General features: G+C 50.3%; 4 protein-coding genes across 4 annotated transcripts; 3 read left to right on the top strand and 1 right to left on the bottom strand. All coding sequences in view use genetic code 12, as the record gives it.

Moving 5' to 3' along the window:
- Nucleotides 1–17: 17 nt before the first annotated feature.
- LODBEIA_P46820 (uncharacterized protein) lies at nucleotides 18–2816 on the top strand (the record flags this gene model as incomplete). The annotated part of the gene is made up of 1 exon (XM_066974930.1): nucleotides 18–2816. The coding sequence occupies one exon, from the start codon at nucleotides 18–20 to the stop codon at nucleotides 2814–2816; it is 2799 nt and encodes a 932-aa protein (XP_066831620.1).
- A 161-nt stretch (nucleotides 2817–2977) lies between these two features.
- Nucleotides 2978–4126, top strand: LODBEIA_P46830 (uncharacterized protein; the record flags this gene model as incomplete). The annotated part of the gene is made up of 1 exon (XM_066974931.1): nucleotides 2978–4126. The coding sequence occupies one exon, from the start codon at nucleotides 2978–2980 to the stop codon at nucleotides 4124–4126; it is 1149 nt and encodes a 382-aa protein (XP_066831621.1).
- A 133-nt stretch (nucleotides 4127–4259) lies between these two features.
- Nucleotides 4260–6440, top strand: LODBEIA_P46840 (uncharacterized protein; the record flags this gene model as incomplete). Its single annotated transcript, XM_066974932.1, has 1 exon — nucleotides 4260–6440. One exon carries the CDS (start codon nucleotides 4260–4262, stop codon nucleotides 6438–6440), a length of 2181 nt encoding a protein of 726 aa, XP_066831622.1.
- A 243-nt stretch (nucleotides 6441–6683) lies between these two features.
- On the bottom strand, nucleotides 6684–8050 carry LODBEIA_P46850 (uncharacterized protein; the record flags this gene model as incomplete). Its single annotated transcript, XM_066974933.1, has 2 exons — nucleotides 6684–7983; nucleotides 8037–8050. The coding sequence occupies 2 exons, from the start codon at nucleotides 8048–8050 to the stop codon at nucleotides 6684–6686; spliced, it is 1314 nt and encodes a 437-aa protein (XP_066831623.1).
- Between the last annotated feature and the right edge of the window lie 4112 nt (nucleotides 8051–12162).

Consider the following 12162-nt stretch of genomic DNA (forward strand, 5'->3'; position numbering starts at 1 on the left):
CAGTACTAAACCAAGCAATGAGTACAGTGTTTGGGGAAGACCGTGAGCACGACTTTGATGAGGCGGCAGAGGCACCCGGGTTTGAGTTGAGCCAAAACCCACATGCCTGTGCCTACTGTGGAGTCAACACCCCCAACTCGGTGATCAAGTGCAACACGTGCAACAAGTGGTTCTGCAACGACAAGACCAACTCTTCTAGTTCCCACATTGTCACCCACTTGGTAATGTCCCGCCACAACCAAGTCAGCTTGCACGAAGAGTCGGATCTAGGCGACACCACGTTGGAGTGCTACAACTGCGGCAACAAGAACGTGTTTATGTTGGGGTTTGTCTCTGCCAAACAGGAGTCTGTCGTGGTGATCCTCTGCCGTTTGCCCTGCGCACGGTCAAAGGACATCAACTGGGACACGAGCCACTGGCAGTCGCTCATTGAAGACCGGCAGTTTTTGTCGTGGTTGGCGCCGCCCCCGAGCGAGGAGGCGTTGATTGATTCCAGGCAGGTGACCCCGCAGCAGATTTCCAAGTTGGAGGCCCAGTGGCGGTTGAACCGGGATGCGACTATTAACGACGTTGAGAATAACGACGTTGCCGAAGAGCTGGTGTTGCCGATATTGATGCGGTACAACGACGGGTTCCAGTACCAGAGATCGTTTGGCCCGTTGGTGAAATTGGAAGCCGACTACGATAAAAACTTGAAGGAGTCGCAAGCGCTAGAGCATATTCAGGTCAAGTGGGCCTTGGGGTTGAACAACAGACACTTGGCCTCGTTCACGTTGATGACGTTTGAGACCTCCAATTTGAAAGTGGCTGTGGGAGATGAGATTATATTGCGTTATAACGGCAGCCAGAGGGAGCCCTGGGAAGGGCATGGCTTTATCTTGAGGTTGCCCAATTCTTACCAGGAGGAGTTCACATTGGAGTTGAACGCGTCCAAAGTGGCGCCACCAACAAACTTGACCAACGACTTTACTGCCGAGTTTGTGTGGAAAGGCACCTCGTACGACCGGATGCAGCAAGCAATGAAGGACTTTGCCACAGACGAAGAGTCTGTTTCGTCGTACCTCTACCACAAGTTGTTGGGCCACGATGTGGCTCCCGTGGAGTTTGACATTGAGGCCCCGGAGAAATTCTCGCACCCAAAGTTGACCGAGTTGAACATCTCCCAGACCAACGCTGTGAGGTCTGTGTTGCAAAGACCGCTCTCCTTGATACAAGGACCACCGGGGACAGGCAAAACTGTCACCTCCGCCACGATAGTCTACCATTTGTCCCGCTTGAACAAGGAGAAGATCTTGGTTTGCGCGCCTTCAAACGTAGCCGTTGACCACTTGGCCGAGAAGTTGGACTCGTTGGGGTTGCGGGTGGTGCGGTTGACGGCCAAGTCACGCGAGGACGTCGAGAGCTCCGTGAGCCACTTGGCGTTGCACCACATTGTCAACAAATCGGCAAAGGGAGAGTTGAAGAAGTTGATCAAATTGAAAAACGAGGTTGGCGAGTTGTCGGTGGAGGATGCCAAAAACTTTATCAAAAATTTGCGTGCGTCCGAGTTGAAGATATTGAGCAAGGCCGAGGTTGTGTGTTGTACGTGTGTGGGTGCCGCCGACAAGAGACTAGCCCAGTTCAAGTTCAGAACAGTGTTGATAGATGAGAGCACGCAGGCTTCCGAGCCGGAGGTGTTGATCCCCATAGTCAAAGGAGCCAAGCAGGTGATTCTCGTTGGCGACCACCAGCAGTTGGGGCCTGTTATCTTGGACCGAAAAGCCGCCGATGCCGGGCTAAAGCAGTCCCTATTTGAGCGATTGGTCTTTCTCGGACACGTTCCGATTCGGTTGGAAGTGCAGTACAGAATGCACCCGTGCTTGTCCGAGTTCCCCAGCAACATGTTTTACGAAGGCTCACTCCAAAACGGAGTCACTAGCCAGGACCGGTTGGTGGAGGAGGCGATGTTCCCCTGGCCCGTGTTGGACACCCCGATGATGTTCTGGGCCAATTACGGCCGTGAGGAGTTGAGCGGCAGCGGCAACTCGTACTTGAACCGAGTCGAGGCGATGAACGTGGAGCGGATCATCACGCGGTTGTTCAAGGACGGGATCAGGCCGGAGCAGATCGGGGTGATCACTCCCTACGAGGGCCAAAGGGCGTACTTGGTGCAGTTCATGTCCATCAACTCGACAATCTTGGACAAGCGGCATGAGTATCTTGAAGTGGAGATTACTAGTGTCGACGCGTTCCAAGGGCGGGAGAAGGACTTTATCATCTTGAGCTGTGTTCGCGCCAACGACTCGCAAAGCATTGGGTTCTTGAGCGATCCGCGGAGGTTGAACGTGGCGCTCACCAGGGCCAAGTACGGGTTGTTGGTGTTGGGGAACCCACGCGCATTGTCGCGCAACAAGCTATGGAACCACTTGTTGATCCATTTCCGCGAAAAGGGGTGCTTGGTCGATGGACCGTTGGACAACTTGCAGCTTTCCATGGTGCAGCTAAACAATTACGCTGCGCGAGGCACCACCAAAGGGCCAAAGAGGAACCCGCTTGGCGCTCCATCGACGGCATTCTCGACCGCCACTTTTGACGGCGGCAGCATGGCCAATGAAGGGTCTGACGTGCAACGCCAGCAGAAGGTTAGGGACGAGTTGTGGCCCGCGTTGGCCAACCAGTCAAACTACTACAACGGCGACAACTCCATCAGCGCCAATTTCTACAGCAAGTTGCACAAGATTGATAAAAAGTACGAAGGTGCGAGATACAGCGGGGAGAATATCGAGGACGACATCCGGAGCATCACCAGCTCGTTTGCCGCGGGATTGAACTTTTAAATGACCCATGTAGGTGTATAAACTCTGGTGTCACATGGTAGCACACAAAGTCAAAACAAAGCAAACGAGTGACGACAAAAATCAAGACACATCCTGAACCAACGACTCTACACCTCTTTTTCACGACACTAGGATTGACAAGTTTTTCCCACGTTAAAGACATGTCTCCATCAGGTCATAAAAAATACGACTCGCAGCACCGCGGTGGCAAAGTTGACTCGAGCGAGTCCAGCAACCATGAGCACTCTTCCATCGACTACCAGGGTTTAGCCGCAGAGTCCGCTGCGGCCACAGCCTCCGCCGCGGTTGCAGCCGCCGGCAAGAGACAGCACCTGATGGGCTCGGAGGTTGACCCCGTGACCATGTCGCAGGCCCTTGCCCATATCAACAACATGAAGAACCCGCACCGGATGAAATTGTCTGGCGAAGACGTCAAGTTGATTCTCTATCTCATAGTTGAGACCAAGCCGTTCAAGTACGTTGGCAACAGGTCGCTCAGCCAGACCAAAAAGTGGGAGATTATCCAGAACAAGTACTACGACATCAAGTTCAGAGAGCAGAACAACACCAACTTCATTGTCCCCACCGTGCGCACGTTGCAGCGCCAGTTGGTGGCCGCGATCAGGAAGGCCGAGGCGCTTCGAAGCAAAGAGGCTGCCAATGGCATCGACTTGCTGCCCCACGTGATCCCCGAGACCTTGTCCGAGATCGACAGCGACGAGTACTACAACTTCCACCATGTCACGCCAGAGAGCCCCCAAGAGGCGATGGAGCGCGCGTTGCTCGACCTTCACGAGTTGAGCGACAAGATCAAGCAGTTGAAGCTAGAGAGCAGTAACATTGTCAGGAGCAGCTTCCAACCGAGGGGTAAGTCCTCCCCCGCGGCGACGAGGCTCCTTGAGGACAGCGGCAGCGTTTCGGAGCTAGTGGAAACATACAGTACTTCAGCCGCGTCGCATTTGGAAGAGATACTGTCGCTAGTCTTGGACCAAGTTGACAGCTTAAAGAGCGACGTTGCGGCCGGAGGCGATGCCGCTCTCGGCAAAGCCATTGGCTTATTGGAGTCCGTATTCTCCCACGCCAACGACGTTCGACTGGCCATGAGAAAGGACAACGAGCTGGTGAAAAAACAAATCACGAGGATCCTCAATGACCATGCCGAGGCCATTGAACGAATGAAGGAGGAGTTTTCCATAAAACAGCTTGCCTTGACAAAGGAGCTAGTCTCTGTTTTAAAACGGGACTTGGAATCCATGGGGAACGCCCAACTGAGTCTTGAAAAGCTCAATGCTATCAGCGAGATGCTCTGATGGTGTAAGTATTGTTATTTAGTGCAATTGATATTGTAACCGCACACACCATAGAAAAAAATACCCCCCTACCCCCCTAGAATAAATCTGTTGCAAAACTTACAACACTTACAACCACAATCTCCCAAGGGCAATGTTGTTGGTTTTGTTGGCACTATTCATTGTGTATGCCACCGGCTACGAGGCGCAGCCTTTTCATTACAAACCCCCCGTGGAGGCTGCTCTTACCGACGAGGAAATCTGCAAAAGGGCGGTTGCCGAGTTGCACAACGTCGAGGCTGCCACTGATTTAGACGAATGCACCACCTGCAAGACCCGGTTGCAAATAGCCAAGTTCATTGGCTTGACGAGACCGGATTTGGTGCCGCAGATATTCCTCACATGGTGCGTTGAGGCCGGGTATGATGAAGTGCAGTGCCACATGAACTACGGCTACTCGGGCGAGGACTACTCCAGCACCGGGAACGACTTTGCCAAAGTTGCCAGTTTGATGAACCCGTCAGGGTTGGATGGCGACTACTTCTGCTACTACCATGACAAAAAGTGCCACGTCTTGCCCGAGACCCCCAACATCGACATGTCCAACATGTGGCCGCTGAAGCCTAAAAACTATCAGCCACCAGACGGGTGCGGCGAGGTATTCCATGTTTTGCACATCAGCGATGTCAACTTGCAGCTCGACTATACTGTCTTTGCCGAAGCCAACTGCAGCCAAAGCTTGTGCTGCTCGAGCCACTGCAGAAACACCAAAGCCGCCGCGCCGCACGTGAATGAAAACTTGGACACCGGCTATTACGACAGCACCTACCGCAAGAACCATTTCGAAAAGGGCAAGTATTTGGACATCACCAAGGTGAAGAAGCGGACGTGGACTCCAGCGCGGCAGTTTGGCGAGTACACATGCGACACCCCGGCGTTGCTCCTCAACAACACCATGCTGTGCATAAGAGACTTGCACCAAAACCACCTCTCCTTTGAGTTTGCGCTATTCACCGGCGGCACGGTGGACCACTCGGACCGCTGCTACATGAGCAAGGACAAGAACATCAAGTCGCAGGAGACTAGCTACCGGATCATCAAAAAGTACCTCGACAAGATCGATGTCATCCCCACGTTTGGCACGCGGGACATTTTCCCCATGAACCAGCTTCCGCAAAAGCACCTCAGCGAAAACTCCAACTCGTACCAGTGGCAGTTTGACTTTCTCGCGGACTTGTGGCTGGAGTTGGACTGGGTCGACCACGACACCGCGAAGCAGATCCGGTACTCGCAAACGGGGTTCTCGCTCATCACCCTCAAGGGACTCAAGGTTATATCTTTAAACTCAAACGTGTGGAACACAAAGAACTTGTACTGTTTTTGGAACATGTTGGACGTGGACTCCCACGGCATGTGGAAGTTTCTCATTGAGGAGTTGATTGACTCGGAGAGAAACCACCAGCGGGTGTGGATAATCGCGCATCTACCACCGAGTCAGCAAGCGCTTCCCATTTCCACCAAGATCTTCACCTCCATCATTGAGCGGTTCTCGCCAAAAGTCATAGCGGCGATCTTCTTTGGCCACGTTCAAGCAGACACGTTTATGGTCCAGTACGGGTGCGACGGAAGCGACGCCAAGGAGTTGAAAAACGCGGTGAACCACGCCTTGGTGGGACCGCTGGTGAGCCCATACTCTGGCTATAACCCCGCGTGGAAGTACTATGCAGTGGACGAAAAGAGCTTTAGCATTGTCAACTCATTCACCTACTACACGCCCTTGGACAAGTCGTTCTACAATGACGGCGCCGAGCCCAACTGGGAGTTTGCCTACTCCGCCAGGGACTTGTACGACCCCGAGTTGAAGTGGCCGCTGGACTGGACCCTCAACACCGAGTGGTGGCACCACGTGGCGGAGGATATTGGTAACTCTCCCGAGACCGAGTTGTTGTACCAACGGTTGGAGACGCGGTGGTTTTCAGAGGCGGTGTTGGACAACACCAGTTATTGCAAAGTGACCAGTTTCTCCGTCGAGGCAAGGAAGCAGTGCATGGTTACCGATGATCAGGATGATTACATCAAACCCACGTGTCAAACCGACTATGTTCCGTTGATCCATGTCAAGAACCAAGAGGTGGAGTATGTGGAGGCCGACATGGAGGAAGACTTTGAAGCGCAAAAGCAGGCTGTAGGATATGCTCGGAACTGGGAGGAGAAAAATAACAACACAGAGAGTACAACCCCGCAGCCCCAGCGCAAGAAACAGCAAGGAAAGTCGATCCATCTTGCACACAACTGGAACCACGTCAACTATGTAGGAGATATTCCGCCATTATAGGCGGAGAGCGAAATCTTTATTAGCTAGTATAACTTTGTTTAGTATCTGCATTATGTTATAAATAAAAGCAAGCATGGTGCTAAAAAGTGACCGAAAAGCAAGTGAGTCCATTCATAGCCAGATGAGTGGAACCAAGAATACCGAAATAAGATTGCGAAACCGAATGAGTCAATGGGAAAAAAAAACAAGTGGATATATCAGGAACTGAAACTAGGGGTAAATGCAGGAGAGCAAAGGCCAGCTTCACTCTATAATCGGACAGAATGCGCCCATTTCAAACTCATTAAATGCGGTGGAAGCAGCAATCGAGACGGGGTACGACTGGTACTGCAGTGGCTGCTCAGTGGTGGCGGAGCCAGTGAGGAACTCTTCGAAGCCGCATGATAACTCTACGCATGGTGGTTGGAAGCTAAACTGGTTAAACACCGGTTTGGCGAGTTCATCTTCGGAGTAGGTTGTAGCTGGGGTGTATGATTCGGGGTTTTGGGCGATGCCGGGGGCAAAGCTCATCGAGAGCTGGTCGTTGAGCATCATAAAGTCGTCCAAGCTCACGTTTGAGTCGACGTTTTGCATCGTTGTTGACGTGTACAGTGGCGCTTCGGGAAGCTGTTGTTGTTGGATGTTGGTTGTGGATGGGATGTATGGCAAACTCATACACCTGTGCGCTTGCACTTGTTTCTTATGCTGTGGCTTCCTTACAGATGCCTCGGAGGATGACCTGCTGTGCTTTGGTTTTGGCTGGTACGATTTGAATTGCAACTGGCCTGCAGTTGGAGAAGATGCGCATTGTCGAGGTCTTTTCTGGTTAAAGTCTGGCTCCTGTATTGGCGAGTGTAGTTGCTGCTGCTGCTGCTGCTGCGGGAATTGAGGTTGTGATTGCAATGCTGGCGTCGAGTGGAACAACACCGGCTGAGCTTGTCTTTGCTGCTGTTCAAGCAACTGGCGTTGCAACTGCTGGATTTGTTGTTGTTGCTGCATCATGGTTTGCTGGTATCCGTATAAAAGGTCGTTGTTGTTTTGGTGGGCAAATGGTTGTGGTGCAGGCTGGTCCCAGTCGATTCCCAAGTTCATAATCCCCAACCCCAAGTCGGGGCTGGTGGAAGCAGAAGCAGTAGGAGGTGCATCGAAATTGGGCAATGTGGACAAGTCAAAGAGCGAGTCTTCCAAGGATAAAGTAGGCGAAGGCAACTGCAAGTTGGCAGCCGGGGACGGGTTTGCTTCCGGTTGCGCCTTGCTCTTGACAGGGACGGCCTTGTCGGCTTCTTGCTGCTCCACGTCGTCTGACTTGATAGGGGAGAGATCAACAAAGACAAAGTCCTTGGGCTTACCCGGTTTGTTCTTCGGCCTCCTCAATGGCGGTCTTCTCAAGGTAAACTTTGCAGCAGCAGCAGCTATTTTCAACGAGTTGTTGAGACACTCGATCGACGTCTGCAGCAGGTGCCTCGACGAGTGTGAGTCTGTGGATGAGGACTTTGAGTGAGACGCTGAGGGAGTTCTCTTGACTCTCCAGAGCTTCTTACCGTTAGCTGGAGGTAATACGTTGCTATAGCGGGTTAGTAAGAGTTGATGATGTCTGAGTAGCAGTTTCAAACATACGCGTTAATGTTCATATCGGTGTAGGGGTATCGGTTGATGGAGGTGTTGCTGAACCAACGAGAGAGGTAAGAAAGAGCAGGATATGTTTTCCAATATATACTCAACTCCAGGGACTCCCGAATAGTACTATTCGCGGACCGCCCACTAGGCAAGTCAATTGAGGATGGTTCTTGTGGTGAAGATTTCGAGCGTATCTCGACACTTGCGATATTGTGTCACCATGCACCCAGGGCAAGAAAATAGCCAAACTAAAAATAAAAATAGAAAAAAAAAAAAAGAATTTAATTTTCGTGGGCCCTTTTTTCAACACCCACAAGAGGGTCAAATTAACCCAATCGACCTTAAAAATTTTCTGCGCACCATTTGCTGTAATGGCACACTGGGGTTTGACTAAATAGGCAAAAGGCATGTGGAATGGGCTGAAAATATAACTCGCTTTACTTGATTATAGCCTGTTTGGGTAATTGCTTTCTGTGTATATGGCGTACATGACCCCCCGGCCCCAATCAAGCAGGAAAATCAATAAACGAAAGAGGGCTCCCCCTTGCTAATGACGGAGGAGCAACCCTGGTGTTAATTAGACGCATCGGGCGAGGGGTAGTGGAAATAACATCGCGAATTTGCTTGCCTAGTTAGTCGAGCTTTTGACAATAGCGTGTGTTAATGAGGTGATCTATGGGGGGGGTTGTCGGTCATTGATGTTCACCCGAGGCGCCGGCCAGTTGACTCAGTGGAGCTGCCTCTTGAAACTCACCTGTCTTTACGAGCCGGGGTGGTTGATGGCGCGGAAAATAATTTACGAAAATAATACACCGTCCCTTGCCCGTTGCTTGAGGTTCCCCGACAAACTTTTTTGCAACCATTGCGTCACTTTATTTTTTCCCTTTCCATTTTGAAGTTAAACCGTTTGCCAGTTGGCATTTTGCGGCATGTGGTAGCTCCCGAGTATAGTGGATATTAAGCTTTTAAGGCGGTTGCTGCCGAGTTGTGGGGGTGGATGAGGGGGCCCTAATTTAAGCAGCGGATCAAGGCGGAAGGGGACGCGGAAGTATGAACCCTGAGATCAAGGGGATGACTTGGGGAGACTGTGTGATCACGAGAGTGCAATGAGGAGGGGCATTGGCGCGGGACAAGTTGTTCTTGGAAGGACTCTGGTGGTGGTGGGCATTCCGCAAGTGATACTAAATGGGACGGTGGTGCGGCATGCTTCTACAGAACAAGGGAATGTCAAATAATATTATTTTGAAAAAAAGCTGTCACTTATTGATGAGGGGGAGAGCCCTCACATTATGTCTGCCTGCGGACCGAGCCCGTATTTCTTTACAAACAAGAATTCCAGAGTGTTCCTTGGACGGAGACTTGACTTCACGGGTTTACCCTCTGGTAGACTTTCGCGCACATACCAAGCTGGATCCCATATTATTTACCTCTAGCACGGACTAAGCAATGTTAATTGGACTTCCTGAAAAGGAAACTTTCGCTCATCCATGCTGTGCGTATTAAAAAATTAGAAAAGGAAGCATCCAAGGCCTTCGACAATAAGAGGGAGGGGGAAGAGTGTAAGCCACACGTTTTCTCCAGCAATTCAAGTTGCAGATCCTCGATTTTGTATGTCCGCGGTTCGACCCCACTTGATTTAGTGCCAATACTACTTGGAAGCTAGGCTCGCCAATTTAAGCTTTCACTGTCGTTTTCCCTCCTAATAGATCGCCCCGCCACCACAAGAGGCCTCAATCCAGAATCCTTGAGGGTTTAAAGTTCACCTTGGGGTTCAAGTGTGGAATTGTGTACAACGCTGGTGGCACCCTCGTTTCTAATAGCAAATCTCTGGTGTCTCCTCACTGTTTACAAATGGTGAAGTAAAATAAGCACTAACCGTGGGGAGGTTTGAAATCGAGAAACCCGCTTTTTAATCATTTGCGGCCTATTGTTCTGGATATGAAGTGCAGCAATATAAAGTACAAGTGGGTGATTTTCAACAATCGGACGTAGGCATCTGGTAGCTGGCGAGGAGCAGTCGCAGTATTTACATTTCCTATCTAGTCACTCTCGGCCTAATTAGGCCGTTTTATTTACTGCAGACAACATTGGCCGTTTTGCAGCAATTGCAGCTAAAACCACTTGCTACGTGAATTTACAAAATTTTACTTTTCCATGGGATGGGATGAGTCTCGGGTCGACTGCTTCAAGTGGTTGGAACAACGATATTTACAGTGGAGGTGCTTAAGCAGCACATTAGGATGTGCCCAGCAGAGCTCACGAATGGAACCAATCAGATCTCCCTAGTTTTACCTCCCTAGAGCTCTAGCGCGTGGAGACTATTTCAGAAGGACTGAAACGTTTGCTCTAAAACGTTGTGGGGCCAGGGATAAGAAACAGTGCAGGAGCCTATCTAGTCAAGATCTAAGTAGGCTCAGCGACGCAAATTTCCGGCAATCTTAGCAATTCCAGGAATGCTCTTGACTAGTTAGGCACAGGCTTTAATTGCTTTGGGGAAGGAGATAAAACCTTTGCAAACCTACCCTGTTGCTAGCGGGGCAAGCCAGAGTCTGAGCGAGGGGTAACGGGTTCAGCGGATTCAAGAAAATAGACCTCGTGGAAGGTCTCTAGCGATTGTTTGCGCCCCACTTTGAAAGGAGAAGCACAAACTGAGGAATTGCTTTGACGCAAGCGCTCTTCCTTGAACAAAAGGTGAACCAATTGCGGAAAGTGTCTTCTCGCCATCGTGGTCGTCTCTCTCTCCAGTCCTGTGTTCTCTAGAAAGCATCCCTAGTGAAACAAGAGTTGAGATTTTGATGGCATTTGTAAATATCTCGTCATGCACATCATTAGCTGTGCCCTTCTTTTTTCATTGACTAAACAGTTTTAGCATGCCGTCACGATACATGACGGTTATGAACCATTAGCGATTGGCAAGAGAGAATGTTTTACTCCACTTTCCTATTCAGTCATCTATTCACTTGCTCAGTTTTTGACGATGGTACATGATAGTACGCGTCTCAGAGCAATAGTGGTTGTGGAAGGTCAACCAAATTGCTACTTTGCACTCGTCGCTTAGGAGATAACCTTGGAAACGATTGTGTCGGAGTTTCGAGAGAGTTCGAAACCATCGTACTGCTTTGAACAAGGGATGGTTGGTTCTGGACAACTCCAACGGTGCTTTGTGCTGTGTGCCGATCGATCCACAATCCTCTTGACCGATCAGCAGAGGCTTATTGGTGAGGGTCAGACATAAGTCTTGGTGCGTACCACCATGTTTGCAAGTGCTCGGCAGTGGTTTCAAAAATTTGTTGGGATTGTAAAGTGCGGAACTGTTTGAGATTGAGATGAGCAAAGGCAACATCACTTGCGGAACCTCCTTGCTCGTGGTGACACCAAAGTCCGGGTCAAACTCTTTCAAAATCCAGTAAAGGTGCGCAAGCACTGAATCAGGGAACATATGTTTCAAAGCTCAGGCATTATCACCAACAGTCGTCGGTGTTGCGTTCACGAGGGGTAAGTTTTAGACTCGGAGATACGTCCTTCTCGAAGAGAGAGCGGGGCGGATGGGGGAGTTGTAAAAAGAGCACACTCAAGAGATGAGGGGAGCCGCTCATGATCTGCGGTGGGGCATGCTACGACAAGCGCATTCTGCAAAGGCCATCTTGAAAAGCTCCCCGACAATTACAAAAGTGAGGGTTACCCCACACACGGTTGTTGGAAAAGACAATCAATAACTGCCCCTATTTCTTGTTATTCAAACGTTTAAACAACGTGAAACAGAGTCGACACTACCCCCGTTTGACGCGTTAATGGACAAGTGGAACAAAATAACCTCACACTGGGAAAAAGATGTTTCCTGAAGAGTTTTAACAACGCCCAGAGTTGAGTGTGCGCGCACGTGACTTCACAGTAAACCAGTGGTAGCCATGAAAACGAAACTGGAACATTTCATAGTGACGAAAACATGGCTTTTCTCTCCTCTATTGACACTATATAATTGAGCTTCATCTGCTCACTCAGTTGTCTGCTCAGCATCAAGGCCCAATTTCACAACCAATTCTACCTGACAACTTACATCACCAGAGGAAGTCATGCTTTATGAAATTTCTTCCGGTACAGGCCCTATCTTTGAAAATTTACGGAG

The sequence above is a fragment of the Lodderomyces beijingensis genome, assembly GCF_963989305.1.
Source record: "Lodderomyces beijingensis strain CBS 14171 genome assembly, chromosome: 5".
Taxonomy (NCBI): Eukaryota; Fungi; Ascomycota; class Pichiomycetes; order Serinales; family Debaryomycetaceae; genus Lodderomyces; species Lodderomyces beijingensis.